Here is an 18,731-nt window from a genome sequence, read left to right as displayed (position 1 = left end):
CATGACTGAGTATTTGGCTTTGATACATTGGGAGACCATTAGCTCCTTTAGGGGTGGGAATAAAGAATAAAGTGATGGAGTTTGAGAAACAGTTAAAGAATTAAGTTATCTATTTTTTAAAAAAAGAATGTATCTAGAATTTTGCCATTATGCAGAGATCACAGCTGCAAAAAAGAAGGTTTCTTAGAATTTGAGGTAAAGATCCAATAAAGGCAAGTGTAAGCCCTCTTTGAGGGCTGGGACTGTTTCATGTTTGTCTTTTTATTCCCGGCAGGTAGCACACTGTCAGATATATACTAGGTGCTTGAGAAGTAGTTATTGATCAATTAATAAAAATCAATTAAAATTAATAAAAATACTACTACTAATAAAATAAAATAAATTTAAATTAATAAAAATAATTTTTTAAATTTTAAAATAAACATTTTTAATAATTTTTTTAAAGAGTTCAGGCCAATTGGAATAGTAAGCTCTCTTGGGGTTGCTTTATGAAGTTGTTGATGAGAGGCAGGCGGTATAACATTGAGGCTGGACAGGTAACATCTGAGGTCCTTCCTGCCTCTCAGCTTCTATACTCATACACACAACTCCCATAGAGTAAAAGGGGGTCAGTTTGCTTACATGTGTCCAGGTGTAGATATAGCCATCAACATTAAGAACTGGGAGGATGTAGAAGTCCATCTTCCTAAGAAATCTGCTTATCCTTAAATCTGTTTTGTAGTTTTGTAGAATCTATGAATAAAAAATAGAAACACTTGAAGATTTTGGAGAGATTTGTTTCTCTTCTCACTTGCCTCATCTCCCCAACTTGGTCACAAGAGATCAATGCATTTTTTCCTTAAGTCTTCTACTTTCCATGGATGCATATGTTACCAAGATTTGCAAAAGATCATAGCTACTACTCATTTTCAAAATCTCATAAGTTCCTTCTTACCTTCACTTAAAGGTTTATATGTACTGTATTTAATATGCAGATTTCCTCTTAAAAATATCTTGGATAAAGTATCTTCTCACTTAAAAGATACCTTTGTTCATTTTTTTTGTCCCTATAGCTTTCAGTTAATTTTTGTAAGGAACTTTAACATTACTTAGTGTTAATGAATTGTCTGGAGCACTAAAAGGTTATTAATTCTCCTTTCGTATATAATGGAGGAAGGACTTAAATCTAGGACCTCCTAAGTACAAAGATAACCTTCTAACCACTATACTACATGGTAACTCCACTAAATTCCATTAAAAGTGAATTTTTGCCACCCAAGGATAAGACTAAATTCTACAATTCAGTTTTGTTTCCCTCCTGTTGATACACCTAGTTCCCTTGGAAGTAATGATGATCCTATTGATGTGCAAAGGAAGGAAGGCGCTTTTCAGTTGCTGAGAAGTACAGCTGTCACTGTCCTTATCTCCTTCATCACTGACCTCCTTTGAAGGGTTGTTGAATTCACCAACAGCTTTATATATCTCATCTCATCAATTGGGATAAATGTATGATGGAGACACTCACTTCTCTCACAAACCACTGGCAAAAGGCAGGTGCAATCCACTCTCTGGCATGAATCCCACAGTCCATCCAAATGATCTTCTTCTGAGTACTTGCTGGTTCACTGATCTAGAGGGGACACACATCTCAGTTTGAAAACAACCCTTTATTACTGGAAAACATCCCACCATACATTTGGTGTAGAAAGCCAATCTAAGGCTAAGATTGAAATTTATGCAAATTTACTCTTTGGCACTTGAAGAGGCCTCCTTTATGGTTGGAAGCAGGAATGAGAATTTGGACAGATCCTTCAAGCAACATGAACCTCTCCCCTGCAACTGTTGAACCCCTGCCGAAAGTATAACTCAAGTGACAGTAAGTGGGAGGAATTTTAGTAGTCACAGAATAAAGCACACAGCCTTGCAAATACCATGGACTTAATTTATCCTCCTCCTTTGCAGAGGTGGGAACAATAGGTGTAAAACACTGACTATATCAGTGTTCTTGGTACTCTGTTATGGTGATGGCAAACCTATGACACGCATTTCAGCACTGACACACGTAGCCATTTTCAATGACACACAGCTACATACAGAGCCAAGGATGAAACATTTGCTGTCGTGTAGTGTAGACACTCTGTGTACTATAGATGACAATTCTACCTATATTAATTTACCTATTTTGGTTTATTAAATATAGTTATATATTACAATTATACATTTTTGTTATTTAAAATATAAATATCATGAGATTATGGCTTTTTTCTCTAAGTGACACACCACTGGAGTTATGCTCATTTTTTGGGTGAATTTTGACATACCAAGCTCAAAAGGTTGCCCATCACTGCTCTATTAGTTAGTTTAGCCCTCCCACTTTTGGGGAGTAGGGAGGTCTTTGGTAGAATGAATGGCTCCCTAGGAGTAGCAGAGAAGAACAATGCATTTATAATTTAAATATTTCAACAAAATTCATCCCCAAAAAGGTTTTATTCTGTCCCAAAGTGGAGAGGGGCTGAGAAGGACTTGAGCTTTTTCTATTTCTAAGGGCCCGTTGCCTCCTCATAAAGAGCTTATGATTTAAGAGAGACCTCATGATGGGGTGAGATTTTTCAGGTCACTTAAGCTCACTCATTTTTTAACCTGCCAACACAATCCCTGAACCACCTTTGACCTCTTCTCACTCTGATAATTATAGTATTTATGGGGATGTTTACGTTAATGACTAGGCTGTCTTGATTACCTCCTCATTACAGCCATTTCCTTGCCTGGGCCCCATCTCTTCATTCCCATCATCTCCCACTATGAGGGGGCCAGATGGTCTCGTTTGGGCAGATCAGCTCTGCTGCTGATGAAAAGGTCCAAACCAGATGGGCAGGTTTCCCAGGGACAACCCTGAGAAGGCTTTGCTCCAGGGCCAACAGGACTCTGCATGAAGCCCTGCCAAATTCTGAAGATTCTGCACACAGCTATTTGCTGGGAAAGTCACCACATCCACACCAAGAGGTATATATTATAGACCTATTCTCCATGTCTGCACGTGGAGTCACACAAGTCATACAAACAGTAACAGAGATAAGATTCAAATCCAGGTCCACTGACTCCAAAAGTGGGTGCTCTTCCCATTAGACTAGCCAGTACTTTGAAAGAATTTTAAAGTTTTCATAGCACTTTAAATTTTATTTTATTTGATCCTCACAACACACCTATGTGGTTGATGCTTTTATTTTATGCTCATTTTTTTTTTTTAGACGAGGAACAGGTTACTGCTAATGAGATGCTGAGGCAGAATTTGAACATAATTCTTTCTGACTCCAAGTCCAGCATTCTCTCCACTGCACTACCTAGCTCCCATACCATACCATAATGTCTCATAGAACCAAATACAGCAAAGATCCTCTGAATTGATGTCTTCTTCCCCATCACCTTTTGCTCTTCTCCACAGTGGTTCTTAATCTTTTGCTCTGCACTCAGTGAATACCAGATGAATATGCTTAGAAAGGTAAATATTGTTGCTGTTCATTTATGTCTAACTCTTTTGACCCCATTTGGGTCTTTCTTGGCAGAGATACTGGAGTGGTTTACCATTTCCCTCCCCAGATCATTTTACAGCTAAGGAAACTGAGGCCAACAGGGTTAAGTGACTTGCTCAGGGTCATACAAATAGTAAGTGTCTCAGGCCATATTTGAACTCAGGAAGATGAGTCATCCTTACTTCAGGCCCTGCTCTCTATCCACTGCACCATCTAGCTGCCCCTTTTAAATCTTGAAAGCATCTTCAGCCCTTTCACTCACCTTTAAGTAATTCATTGGTCGGGCCTCATAGGTCATGCCTAGAAAGTGCTGTGTCACCACTTCCTTGTAGCTCTCTCTTATCTCACTCATCCATTTATAGATCTGAAATAGTCATAGAGAAAGGTTAGTATCAATTAGATTGCCATCTCCCTGTCTCAGCTGAAGATAACAGCTTATCTCTCGGATACAAAGAGAACACCCTGAACTCTGTAGAATGTGGAATACATAGACTTCAGCATCTCTATGGAAAGCATTTTTTAAAAAAAATCCAGACTTATGATTTCAACCATGTATCTTGACTCTGTTTGGAAATTCTCTCCACCAATGGAGATTAGCAGCTTAGATCCAATTTATGGTTGTAGAGATTTGCCTGGGGCACTGAGAAGAGAGGATTCTGGTCATGATCATTTAAATAAATGAATAAAAAGAAGCAAGATTCAAATCTGAGACTTCTTTTCTTTTTCTGATATTTATTTTATCTACTACCCTATGCTACCTCTCCTGGAAAAAGTCAAACATTTCCAAACCAACTATTACCTTACCGGATTTTATAAAAGGCTTCCTTGGCACCTTCATAGATGTTTTGTTTTTTTTTAATTGCAATCATTGAACATCACTCTAAAACAAAGAAATTCAATGAGTATATCTGTCAAAACACTGGCCAACCATAATTTCAAAGGGACATGAAGTCACAGGGAAATTGAAAGCCACATTAACTAGGAGAGATATTAAACAACACTCATCCACATTTTGCTGGACTGCGAGTGGTGAAATATCAGTAGCTAGGTGCTGGAGCATGGAGTCCAAAGCAACTAAATCAAATCAAAACTTTAAAAAAAATCAGTTTGGTAGTTTGTGTGGGGCTGATTTTGATGATGAAGGGAAGAACAGGGAGAACTGAGGGCTAGGACCCAGTAAATTCCAGTTCTGTGAAGATCAATAAGAGAATGCAGAAAAGTCAGCAATTCAAAGATGGCACCATCAGAACCTCACCAAGTCATTCTGGCATCTAAGTCACAAACTATTTGGAAGCCTTGAATGAAAGGAACTAGAGTTGCTCATTAGGTACTCCAGTGATCTATTTCAAGATGATTAGGATGCGATTAGCTTTCCTTCCTGCTTGTGGGAGCTGCTGTTAAATAGAATCATAATATAAGAATTATCATAACAATAGAAATAAAGAGGCTTGGGTCTTTTCTGCACAGTTCAGTAATCAGACACTACTGGAGAAAAGAAAGGAAAACTACCCAAATGAAGATTATTTGGGCTGGATAAGAATTCCAGATGCTGGAAAGATACATTTACACAAATACAAACACACACACACACTCAGACACATACTTAATAAATATGAAGTACATAAATGCATACATGTGTACATATAAACACATATACAGACACTTTATGTATTATAAAGCTACTATATTGAATATGGTGAACCTCATGGGATACATACATATATATTTAATATATATTAAGTAGCATATATATTTTTATATGTGTGTATCTGTATAATTCCTAGGAAACATGAATAAAGCATATTATGTATGTATACATGCATACTGTAAGTTAAGTTTTGCAAGGATTTGCTTCTGCAAATCCTTGCAAAACTTAACTTACAACACACATGTATATACAAATAAATATATATACACATACATATATGTGTATAACTCTGTGTAATTTCTCTGGGCAAAATTCAAATCAGCGTTGTCATTACCGAAACTACTTTGGAAACACAATTTTAATGCTTTCCTACCTGAAAACAGTCCCTCTTCATCTTTGAGAAGATGGATTCTTAATCTAGCGTCCATTAAGCTTAAAAACAAATTTTGACAGCTATATTTCATTATCATTCATTTCCTTTGTAATCATTTACTTTCTTTTTTGCATTTATACTTATCTTTTCTGAGAAGAGGCTCCTAAGTTTTACCAGACTGCCTATAAATCAAAAAAAGGTTAAGGTCTCCTCTCCTAGAAATAATGCTTTCATCTAAGTATGCTTGGAACAAAGGGCCATTCCCCTTCTGCCCCCCACTCTCAGTGCACGGGTTCAGACACACATGTACAACTTCAACCTCATGCTCTCTACTTAAACTTGTCAGGGATTGAGAAACAAGTATAAACTTGTTCTAGTTTTGTATTCGTTTTTCTAGTATCACAAAGGTTTGGAGGAGACTCAAAAGATCCATGCCTTTGGTTCCCCCAAACCCTAACCTACATGTATCCAGCTTCATTTCTATACAATTGTCCTTCCAATGGCCCACATCTCTGCCTTCCGTGGGGCCCTCGGAGCCAGCTACCTCAGAAAGAGACTTCAATTGTCTCTCTCTCAAGATAGCTGTGCCTTCTATGGAACTTTGCTTACCTCCTCAATGGGGTGATACTTCTTGTAGTCATAGTTTTCCAAGTAGCTCCTGGGATCCTGCTTCTCCTCCAGCCCTCCATGTCCATCGTTTGCCAGGATTCTGTGAAGGGAAGCCATGAAAATCCCAAAGACAATGGCATCAGTGCTTTAGAGCTGGAGGGACCTTAGAGGCTATCTAGCCCAAACCCCTCTGCTTTTACAAAAGGGAAGACTGAGACCCATGGAGACAATATTCTGCCAGTGCTATATATTAATTGGCAACATTATATCAATTCATAAATTTCTCCTTCATGAAAATTTTCTTTTCTTTTTCTGACATTTATTTTATCTGTTGTACTGTGCTACCCTGAATTGAGAAAGTCTAGCAGTTCTAAACCAATGTATAAATAATATTACTGTTTTGGGAGTTTATAAAAGGCTTTCTTTGCCATATTACCCAAGGCACCTTCACAGGTGGTATTTTGCTTTTTTTTTAACCCTTACCTTAAAAAACCTTAACCTTAAGAAAAAAACATTTTTTAACCTTTTGTGAAATTGGAATATGTTACCCTAAAAACTATGGTTCCCAGCAAAGCTACAATTTTCAGGACCCCATTCATGTGCAGATGTAGACAGGAGATAAATTGGGTGGAGTTCCTTTCTATGGTAGACTTTGGTGGAGCCAGCATTCTGAACAGGTAGAAAACTTAGTCCCGTGGTTCTATTTTGTCAGATAACAAACTTTATAAAAATATAATACTTCAAGTATTGGGCATTAATTTAACTCTTACACTTTCTATCTTAGAATCAATAGTGGTTACTGGTTCTCAGGCAGAAGAACAGTAAGGATTAAATAATGAGGGTTAAGTGACTTGCCCAGAGTCAAAGAACTAGAAAGCACCTGAAGTCACATTTGAACCCAGTACCTCTCATCTTTAGGCCTGACTCTCAATCCATTGAGCCAACAATCTTCCCCCAATAAACCTATAGACTTCTTTTTTTAAGGATCACAATCATTGATCTTCATTGAGCATCACTCTAAAATACCAAGTTTTAAGATCTTTCACTGAAAGGCACCTCCCAAGGTTGATCAAATGGGATGATATTTGTAAAAAAGTGTTTGACATAGAGTAGTATAAATGCTTATTTCTTTCCCCTCCTTTCTTCATTCATTCAGCAAAATGTATTGAGAATCTTTTGTGTAGGCACTTCAGAAATCACAAAAAATTTGACACAATCGCTGTTCTTAATGAACATATAATTCATTTAGGAAGATCAAACAGAAACATGAAAAATAAACAACATAAATACAAAAACACAAAAGGTGTGACAAGATTAGTTATGCTAAACACCAAGTAAGTAGTAAAAATACCCACAACCTACAACTTCCAAGAAGAAAGACATCAATGTGAAGATGAAGTGCTATGTTTATAATCTAGACTTAGAGTCAAGAACGTGGGCTTCAAACCAAAAGGTGTTATTAACCACAGTAGTACCTTGATATTCATCATTCATTCATTCCAGAAGGCAGGTTGAGTACCAAAAATGTTGAGTATCAAATGAATTTTTCCCATAAGAAATAATGTCAATTGAATTAATCTGTTCCAGACATCCAGAAAACCCAGATTTTATAAGGCAGTATATGCATTAATGGAGTAGTATTTTACTAAATAAACATTAGTATAATGACAAATTTGAAAAACAATAATTAGATTAGATAAAATAATTTGAACTTAACTTTACCTGGACTGAGAGGAGTTCCTGACCTAAGGGGATGGTGGGGAAGAGAAATGTTATTGTCTGGAAGAGGAGTCACCTTCCATAATATCTGAGGGCACTTGCCCTTCTGGAGTTCTTTCTCTTTCTTTTCTGTCCCTTATCACCACTGAACCCTGCTGGAGATTAACCAGTATAAACTTCACAAGAAACCTAACCAAAGATGTTCGTTTTTGTCTGCATTTCGAAATTCCTCTAAAGTGGGAAATGGTCTGGTTATTTAACAAATTTACAATTCTGCTTGTTAAAGCTTTATTGGGGTACTCTTTTTCCACAAAGTTTTGCACTTCCACCCATTTCACACATGTTTCCTTGATTAATGAAATGGGCACATCTTCCTTTGCCTCCTCCTCACCTGAAGAAAACTCTACACACACCCCCACTAGCCACTGCTACTCCCTTTGAAATTCCTGCAGCAAATCAGTGTTGAACTTTTCTTCATGCCCCTGAACTAACACATGATCCTTTGTTTTGTCTGGAGTAGGCATGCACTTCCTGAGATGTCAAGGCCAACAAGTTCTAGCAAGCTCATCAAGTTCCAAGCAAACACTGAATACAATGACAATTTTTTTCTTGTCAAAATGCATGGAATGCCAAATTCAACAAGTTCTGAAACTATCAAGTGTCAAGGTTGGACTGTACTTATATGACTTCAGACAAGTCATTTAAGCTCATTGGACCTCAATTTTCCCATCTATAAAATTAATGGGTTGAATCCTAAGATTTTCTAAGGTCATTTCCAGATTGAAAGAAAATGAAATCAACCATCCAGTACTGATGGGAGATATAAGCAAAAAGCAAGTACCTAATCAATGACAAGGTTATTATTCATAGTCACTGTAAATTCTTATTTGTGAAGATTATATGTGTATTATTTTATTATATGTATTACATGTAGTATTACACATAATATATAATATTACTCATATGTATGAGTATTACAATGTGCAATCCTCATCCTGAATGGTCTTCAGCGAGGTGCTTGTGCCTGCTATCATAGAGAAGGCACATACTGAGTCAGCTGGTGTAGCATGTTTATGGCCCCAGACGTCTAAAAGCATCACAGACCTATTATTCCTTGGTCTCTGGTAGGCAAATGCCCCTTGTCCTTCTAAGAAGTTAGGAGACTGAATATCAGGCAACTAATTAGCATGCCAGAGTCTCATTTGTTATTTGAATTAACCAGACAAATTGCTCAGCCAACTAGGAATGGCCATGCACCAGTGATCTAGCTCCAAATCTCTTGCTTGTGAACAAACATTTTTCTTCCTGATTAACACCGGTATGTCTACTTGTTAACTAAGCAAGAAAATCTCCAAACAGGAATTCATTATAACTTGACAATTTTAGCCATTGGCATCGCTGTTTCTCAAGTAATACCAATAAGTCTCAAAGACGCAGAGGCTGAAAGGGACCTTCCAGAGACCCCAAATCAGGTAGAGTTAAAAATTATTATGAAGGTACTAAGAAAGTTTACTTTTCCAAACAAGACCCATGTGAGTTAAGTTCTTAAAAACCAGGGGAAAAACATGGACTTCTGAACCTTCACCTACCTTGTTAAAGGTGGTTCTGCTGTCTGTATAATTGCTGTCAGAAGGGAAAAAGTGCAAAAGGAGATGCAAAGGTAATTAGAGGCCAAGTATGGGAATTAGTCCTTGAAGGACAACCTTGCTCCCTGACTTTTTTTTTCCAAGAAACATGTATAGAGCTCTGAAACAGAAGCTAGAAAGCCCGCCTTCAAATCCAACTCAATCCAAATCCTTATTAATTGTGTTACTCTGAGCCTCAGTTTCTTCATCAGTAAAATGGGGATAATACTAGTAGGATGTGTCGCATAGTACTGTTGTGAAAATCAAATGAGATGAGGTATTTAAAGTGCTTTGGGAAACTCACAGTCCTGTGTAACTATGGTTTATTATTATTATTTCTGTCCCTGAACATCTTGTCTTTGGAGTTGATCATTGCTTGCGATTGCATGAATATTTCTATATGTAAAGGATAGAAAAAAAAAAGATTACATATTTAACCATGACTCTGTCTTGCATAGCTTGTTTTTAAAGTATATATAAACTAATATATTAAAACTGACAAAACCTTATTGGTATCTTCTTCAAACTTCCTCCCACTCGCTTTTTTACATGTTTCACTGTGTTTTTCTTCCCTTTCCCCCCATTATTTTAAAGCATATCTTTCATAACTAACTTTCTGCAGGGAAGTAAGGCCTAATGACATTAACAGAAATCAGTCCAGAAACTCATGTGACTCTTATAGAACAGACTGAGGCCAGTTCAATTCCTGTGCCAGAAAAATCGATCAACAGCTTCAATTGTAGCATCAGAAAAAAGATTATTTAGGAGAGTATGATGGAACCACAGCAAAAACCTGTCAAAAACTCAGAAAGGTCTGTGGCAATGTCAAATGTCAAAAGAAGAAATGCTCTTTTAATGGTCCCAAGGTTCCCAGAAAGGAAAAATTCATTTTTTCAATATTAATATTGAAATACAGTGGTGAGGGTAGGGGGGAGCACCTAGGTGGTTCAGTGGATTGAAAGCCAGGCCTAGAGATGACAGTCCCAAACTGGCTGCAGACATTTCCTAGCTCTGTGACCCTGGGTAAGTCACTTAACCCTCACTGCCCAGTCCTTACCACTCTTCTGCCTTGGAACTGATATATAGTATTGATTCTAAGATGGAAAGTAAGGGTTAAAAAAAAGAGAGAAAACTTATTGCTATATAAGGAAGCGAGGTTGCATAATGGATAAAATGCCAGCTCTGGAGTTAAGAAAACCTGAGTTTAGATCTGGCCTCAGACACTTACTAGATGTGTGGCCCTGGGCATGTCACTTAATCCTATTTGCTTCAGTTTCCTCTTCTGTAAAATGAGCTGGAGAAGGAAATGGCAAACCATGCCAGTATTTTTGCCAACAAAACCCAAATTGGAGTCAGGAAGAGCTGGACATGACTGAAATGACTGAACAATAACACAAATTGTTGTTCTATGGCAGTGAAACATTGAACATGACTGCCCCTAAAAAAATCACAAAGAGTATGACACAGGGAATAATGGGGGGGTGCATGGACAAGCTGCAATACAGAACCAAGGAGGAACCTGTAAAAAGTATAAGAGGAAAGAACAACATGAAGGAATTATCTGGAAGGAAGAGCCAGTGGGCTGGTCACGTGGCAAAAGCAAGGCATGACATGAGGACAGCCAGAAAGCTCTTCTGGCACACTTTTCCTGATACTGGGAAAACTTGAGGAAATTGTTGAATAGGCTTGGTGATCCCCATGGGGAGAACATGCACAAGAGTCACACATGTTGGGCTGGCAAATATAGGTTGTGATCTGCATTACTGTGAAGAATTCCCTTTCTAAGGCAAGCGGCATAATCTATGCCTCACTGAGGTAGGGAAAAGAATGCGTTCAAGAAACAAGGCCAGTTGAGTTACCATGAAAAGTGCATGTGGGGATTCATGTGCAATTAGCTTGGGAAGATATGTTGGAGTTACATTGTGAAGGGTTTAAAATGCAAAACAGGGGAATTGATGTTATTGAGCAAAAGGATGGCATGTTTTTAGGTAGTAGAGAAGCCAGTGGGTAAAGATAGAAAATTATAAACAGAGAAGTTGACTGAAGGAGCAAGCTCTCAGAGGAAATAGGAAGAGATGGGAGCAAGGGTGCAGAGAAAGGATTGACTCTGGCCCAGAGGAAGCTCACTTCTTTTTGTTTGTTTGTTTTTTCTAGTTTGCATGTTGACACAATTTTCAAAAATCATTTTCTGACATTTTGTGATCCGTGTTCTTTTCCTCCCTCCTACTGCTCTCCTTTCCCAGAGATGGCAAATAAGATTTTAACATGGTACACGTGTTATCATATAATACTTATTTCCTTGTTCATCATAATGCGAAAGAAGACATATGTCCCTTATGCCAGAGAAAAATTCTTGGAGGAAATAAAGTGAAGAATGGTAGGTTTCTATTTGCATTCAGATTCTATCAGTTCCTTCTATAGTGATGGATAGCCTTTTTTTGTTGAGTCTCTTGGTTGTCTTGGATCCTTGCATTGCTGATAACAGTTGTCATTCACAGTTGATTATTTTGCTTTATTGCTTTTAGTGTATAAAATGTTCTCCTAGTTCTACTTACTTCAATTTGTATCACTTCATAGAAAATCTTTCTAGGGTTTTTTGTGATTATCTTGTTTGCCATTTCTCATGGCACAATGTTCTTTTACTACAAGTATATACCACAACTTGTTCAGCCATTCCCCAGTTGATGGGTATCCCTTCATTTTCTTGTTTTTTACTACCACAAAAAAGTGGCTATAAATGTTTCTATACAAGCAGGCCCTTTTCTCCTCTCTTTGAACTCTTTGGGATACAAACTTAGTAGTGGTATTGCTAGGTCAAAGGGTACATACAATTCAATGGCCCTTTGGACATGGTTCCAAAGGCAGTGCAAACATTGATGTCCTCATTTCACAGGTGAGGAAAATGAGATTCAAAGATGTTGTATTGCATCCATTTTAATCAAGTTCAACATAGTTATGAGAATGATCAATTGGGGGATTTACTTTTTTAAAAGATACTTTGCTTTTAAAAGATTCCCCAATAAATAGTTATCTCCCCTGGTGAAATTATAATTTAAAAAAGTTAAACTTACATACAACTTTTTTTCTCTTTTAACATTTATGAAGGAGCATTAGATTTGATCGGAGGACCTGGATTGGAATTCTGATTCCTATTTGCTCTCTGGCTGACTTTGGGCAAGTCACATAACTTCTGTATGTCTCATATTCCTCCTCTGTAAAATGAAGGGACTAGATTAGATGATAACAAAGTTCACTTCTGGTGTTAAATGTCTTTAAAACAGAAATAATTGCCCAAAGAAATAATGCAGGTCCTATTAGCTAAAAGTTCAGAGATACGTTTGATTGTCCACCCACTTCCCAAGCTAGAGTCATATAGGAAATTTTATAGCAGAAATGAGATTGTAGTTGATTGCAGAAATGCAAAAATTCATTGCTCTATGAACTCTCTAATGCTTTAAGGTTTGCAAACCTCTTTGCAACTGTTAACTCATTTGTATGAATGAAAATACAAAAATGGCAGTCTTTGATCATCATTATGCCCATATTTTAACAAAACTTTTCAGAATTGGACTTTCCTGCCTATCTGGACAATCTGGATACTACTCAAATTGGATTCAATTTTTAAAAATCTATTAAGTGTCTACTATATGCAAAATTCTGAGCTAAGAGCTAGAGATACAAAGTCAAAAATAAGATTCTTTGCATTCCAGAAACTTATATTCTACTAAGGAGGTACAATTTGTACACATATATGTAAATATAATGTATCTATAATAGAATACAATCTAATCTTGGAGGAATAATGAAAATTCCTATGAGAGGAGCACCTGAGATGTCCTTTGAAGGATTCTATTGTTAGAGCCCCGTTTGAGGGGGCAGAACCCAGAGATACTCGACTGAAAAGAAGAGAGACAAGACAAAGTTTGGGGTCCAAGGGCCTCAGTCTGTTGATGATGGCTGAGTGCTGTTTATTGAATAAATACACAGGCTTTTTTTCAAATGTAATTTAATTAATTTTTTTTAACTCTTACCTTCAGTCTTGGAGTCAATACTGTGTATTGGCTCCAAGGCAGAAGTGTAGTAAGGGTAGGCAATGGGGGTCAAGTGACTTGCCCAGGGTCACACAGCTAGGACACAAGTTTTTTAAAAGCAAAAACCACAAGAAATTTTTCTCATGAAAATTCAAGCAACTTTCTCATAACAATGTAGCCTTAAGAGAGAGAAAGAGCTTTGAGGGAAAAACTGAGGGTGGGGGAAACCAGAGACATAACAGGAACTGAGAAAAGGGGAGGAGCAGGTGCTTATAAGACAAGTTATCTGTCTGGGAAATAAGTTATGGGAAAGAGAGCCTGGGAAAAGATTATTGCCTCAAATCAGCAACTAGTTGAGAAATGTGGAAACTGAGGGAATCGGCTATTTTGAATGGTGGGAAATGTAGAAGCTGAGGTATCTTAAGCCTTAGTCAGACCCTGAACACAACCTAACATCAGGGGGTAAACAGACCTTTGCCTTTTCAGACCCTGAGACCTCAGTCCCTAACATTCTATTAGGCAATAGTAAGAAGGGACCCCAAACCAAACCTGGAAAATAGCTTATCCAAAGGCATGGGAGATGAAATATTACTTCTGGAGGAAATAATTAGGTAACCCATTCTGACCAGCATAGAAAGTGTGACTATAAAATCAGACTGGTTCAATAAGCAGAGGTTAGGAAATATAGGACTTTAAATGTTAGACTATATTTCAAAGTTAAAAGGAAAAGAAAAGAAAAGAAGTTAGAAGAGTAGATTAAAGAACTTGATAGATAAATTTTACTGTGCTCTATTAGCAAATTTCTAATCCAATTCCCTTTTTATTTTAAAATGTATTTATTTATCCATTTGTTGCATAAAATTTGTTCCATATTCCTTTTGATGAAAGGAATACACAGGGTCCAATCTTGGGTTTTTCCTTTGTTTGCTCTGAAATCATTGTCAGTTCCTCTAAACGAGGGTTCTTAATCTCAGGTCTGCGAATGTGAGTTTTGGAATAAATATTTGATAATTGTATTTCAATATAATTCATTTCCTTTGTTAACTTATATATTTTGTATTAGGCATTTTAAAACATTTTTTTTCTAAGAAGGGTTTGGGTTTCATCAGACTATCAAAAGTATCCACAACAAAATAGGCAAGAAAAAAACTCTGTTCTGTAATAATCCATGAATACATTTTCACTTGAATTAAATCATTCCCTATAGTGTCAGTTCCTCTTATGGTTTACATAGGCTAGAGGTGGAAGGCGAGTTATTTCACTAGTCTTAGAGCCAAAAATGCCTTAGATGCCACATGGTCCAGCTCCTCTCCCTCCCTTACCAGTTTACTGATGAAGGGTGCAGAAGAGCTGAATGATTGCATTAACGTTTCTTGGCATCTTAGTAAGCATATCTCTTATGCCCCCTCAGTAACCATTTTCAGATGTTATCCTTTTGAAATGATTCACTTCTAGAACTGGGCCAAGGAAGGATCAAGAATTCTTTCTTTCTACTGAGTTCATCTAAGATGGGAAAAATCTGACCCTCCAGTGTTCAGGTGAAGGTTTTTGATATTAAAAAGAGCTTACCCTTTTAATATCGAACCAAAATATGATACTTAACCTCCCCAAGTCAAATAGAACACTTAAGCCAATATTTAAACCCCTTGTTCAGAGACTTGATATTGCTTTTACCTTGTCAATTTCTAGACTGATGCATAATACATGAGGAATGGGAAGGAGAGGGAAGGCTAGCTAATCCCCCAAATTAGCACCCGTCTTATTTCATGTTATCAAATGGAAGGATTATTGTATTTTGTGTATTCTTTTTGAACTGGAACTCATAAAATGTTTAACAGAGAAAATGATTCTTTGGGATTCATCATTAATAAATTTCCCCAGATCAAAGATCTCCAAGCCAGAGTTTTGACAGGCATCCACAAAGAGGTTTCTATATAATAGAGATTGGTGCAAAAATGAGATATTTGGGAACCCTCAGGGGAAAAAGAAGCTACTTAAGCATTTTAGAGTATTTTTTTTCAAAGCAATAAACAGAAGTCTAATTAGTTTCCAGAATGGAAATGATAGCCAGTAATTGCTGGTTTTGGAGTAGGGAGGAGTCATGTAACAAGCAGTATTTTTTGTTTCAATGCTGTTAAGTGAAAATTAATTTGAAAAATAATCAATACGGACAAATAGTCCCGTTCTAAACTGTTTTTTTCTTCAAGTCCTATAATGAGGGGTGGTCAGCAGGAGCCAGCTTATTTGAAGCCCCCTGACTGGGGTCAGCCTCTTCAGTGGATTGCACAAGCCTTGGAAATCATTTTTATCTTTCAAGGATGTTGAATATTCTTACCTCTGCCTTACAGATAAGGCATCTCAAGTACAAAGTTCATTGCTATTGGAAATGATGATGATAAGCAATAGTTAAAGGAGCACTGTATTTGGAGTTCAGAAGGCCTATAATCAACGGATCTGGACTTGAGTCCCAGATTTGCAACTTATTATATCCGTTATCTTGGGTATGTTGATTCATGACACTAAGCCTCAGTTTCCTCATATATAAAAAAGTGGTTGGACTAGATCTTTAAATATGGCAATCTGATGAAATCTATGGATTCCTCAGAATATTTTTTAAATTTGTAGTTGAAAGAAGTCCTAAATTTCAACTAAGTGATATAAAAGAAAAGGTAATAAAAATAGACGTTTTTTTTTCTCATCCAAGTTCACAGATTGATCTCCCAAATTTCTCCACTACCCCAATTCTAGCTCAGAATAGACTATATGACCTCTGAAGCTGCCCTCTAGTTCTAAGTCAGTAGTCTTACAGTTCTAAGAGTAATTCATATTTACATAGTGCCTTAAAGTTAATGAATATAATGTCCTCAAAGTAACCCTATGAAGTAAGAAGTACAAGTATTATGATCCCCTTTTACAGATTAGGAAACTGAAGCTAAGAGAAGTTCAGTAACTTTTCCTATGGCCATATAGTTTGAAGTTGGGGTTCAAAAATCTCATCTCCATGTGGCATAGTGGGAAGAATACTGCCTCTATAGCCCAAGAACCTGGATTCCCATCCTACCTCTAATTCTTACTACCAATGTGACCTTAGGGCAAGTTATAAAAACTCTCTGTCTTCATGTTTCTCAATTCAATGACCTCTGAAATCCCTTCTAATTCTAGAGCTATGAGGCTAAGAGAGCAGCTCAGGGGTTGGCAACCTTTTTGGCCGTGAGAGCCATAAACGCCACATTTTTTAAAATGTAATTTTGTGAGAGCCGTACAGTGCTCACAGTGCGCACTCCTGTAACAGCGCCTGAAAAAAATTGACTTTATGGCTCCTGCAGAAAGAGCCATATCTGGCCCTCAAAAGAGCCAGATATGGCTCGAGAGCCATATGTTGCTGGCCCCTGAGCTAGATGATTCAATGGACAGAGTGTCCAGGTCCAAAGGCAAGAAGACTCATCTTCCTACGTTAAAAAAAAAAAAAAAATTGGCTTTAGACACTTATTAGCTGAGCAAGTGCCCAGGCAAATTTCTTAACCCGGTTTACCTGTTTCTGGGTAAGTCTATTTGCCTCAGTTTCCTCATCTGTAAAATGAGCTGGAGAAGGAAATGGCAAAGCACTTCATTATCTTAACCAAGAAAACCTGAAATGTTTCCAGGTAAGTCACTCCACCCTGTTTGCTTCAGTTTGCTCATCTGTAAAATGAGTTGGAGAAGGAAAGGGCAAACCATGCCAGGATCTTTGCCAAGAAAACCCCAAATGGGATCTTGAAGAGTCAGACATGATTGAAACAATTGAACAATAACAAAAATGACCCTGAGAGTGAAAAAAAGTATTCCAACATATTATTTGGTAACACAGCGAACCCAGACTTCAGCAGTTTGACTGAATTCAGTCTGTGTATCTGAAGAACTTGTCCCCAGTCACAGCACATTAAGGGGGCAGGGAGGAGAATGGAATTTGGGATAATCTAAGACTAAGTCTATTTGCTTAGTCTACTCAGTCATGTGGTATAAATCCATGTTGGCAACAAAAAGCAGGCTGAGAGTTGAATGTCAAATAGACTAGATAAGGGAACCAGAGCAAATAAGCTAAGAGATGATGAAAACATGGAATATGGATTTCTTTTCTTTTGTCTTTAATATTCACCCTTTATTGAATAAAGAAAAATATTTCCAAGAACTAACCTGTGCTATGATAATGTTTGCCATTAGATATTATTTCCTTTTTCTAATAAATCTGGTTGATAAAAATTTCAGAGTCTCTAACGCTTTTATTGCTAACTTGGGGAAAAGCGTTTACCTTGAAATGCTTCCTTCAAGGTTCAGCTGGTGAATCAACTCTTCCTGGAAGTCTTTTTCGATTCCCTGAGTTTTTAGCACTTTCACCATCCTCAAATAAGCAGGTGGTCACATGTTATACCAGCTCTCCTTTGCTCCAAGAGACCCTAAGTTCTTTAGGTCAAGGCTGTTTTTCATTTTGTCTTTGTATCACCAGAGCTTGGCAGAGCATCTTACTTATAGTAAGGGCTCATTGGTTTGGATCTTGAACATGCTATAATGGCCAGGTTGGGACCTCTTTGGGCTATCCCTCTCCCCTTTTACATTACTATAAGTTTTCTATTTAAGCTATATGCAACAGTTTCTTCTTCTATACAATGAAGAAGTTAAACTAGTTACCCTAGTTTAAGGTTACTTTCAACTCTAACACCGTTTAACTACAAGCTTCTCAATTCCCCTTTCCATGTCATACTCACCCATCAAACTGCACTTTCAATCCAAAATTTTGAGGGACAAGAATCCCCAAGAGACAAACAGTCCAAAGCAACTTCTTCATTCTTCTGCAGAGATGTTATAGCTGCCTAGATACCACTTGCAGGGAAAAATGTCTCAGAGAAAACAGGAAAAGAGTGCTGACACAAATCAAGATAAGATAAAGCAGAGCTATGTCCTCAGGTTTTTATGACTAACGTAAGTGAGCAAGTCTAAGGTCAAATAAATCAAGTAGATATGAGTCTTGGTCTATATAAAATTTTGCACAAATTCTTGGTTGTTGGTTACATTTCTTCCCCCGCCCCCCGCCCCCATCTCTTTTACTCCCTTTACTGATCTCTTTCCTACTGATCAGTAGAGGAACAAGGAAGTCTTTAAACAAAATAAAAGTAGCTGGGCTAGTGGATATACTTTAAAGTTTGCAAAGAACTTTACATACAATGTCTCATTTGAGCTTCC

General features: G+C 37.4%; 1 protein-coding gene across 1 annotated transcript in view; it reads right to left on the bottom strand.

Annotated features, from left to right (window-relative positions):
• The window catches only part of CPO (carboxypeptidase O), a 30,132-nt gene extending 11,796 nt beyond the window's left edge, over nucleotides 1-18,336 (bottom strand). Inside the window, exons 1-5 of the mRNA XM_044669417.1 lie at nucleotides 18,257-18,336; nucleotides 6,140-6,239; nucleotides 3,772-3,873; nucleotides 1,505-1,609; nucleotides 622-732 (exon numbers count right to left, since the gene is read on the bottom strand). Of these exons, the coding sequence (XP_044525352.1) occupies nucleotides 622-732; nucleotides 1,505-1,609; nucleotides 3,772-3,873; nucleotides 6,140-6,239; nucleotides 18,257-18,336 (498 nt within the window). The remainder of the gene's footprint in view (nucleotides 1-621; nucleotides 733-1,504; nucleotides 1,610-3,771; nucleotides 3,874-6,139; nucleotides 6,240-18,256) is intronic.
• Nucleotides 18,337-18,731: the final 395 nt, after the last annotated feature.

Source organism: Gracilinanus agilis, chromosome 3 (assembly GCF_016433145.1).
Source record: "Gracilinanus agilis isolate LMUSP501 chromosome 3, AgileGrace, whole genome shotgun sequence".
Lineage (NCBI taxonomy): Eukaryota > Metazoa > Chordata > Mammalia > Didelphimorphia > Didelphidae > Gracilinanus > Gracilinanus agilis.
The sequence above is the reverse complement of the archived record's forward strand: the minus strand, read 5'-3'. Positions and strand labels throughout refer to the sequence as shown.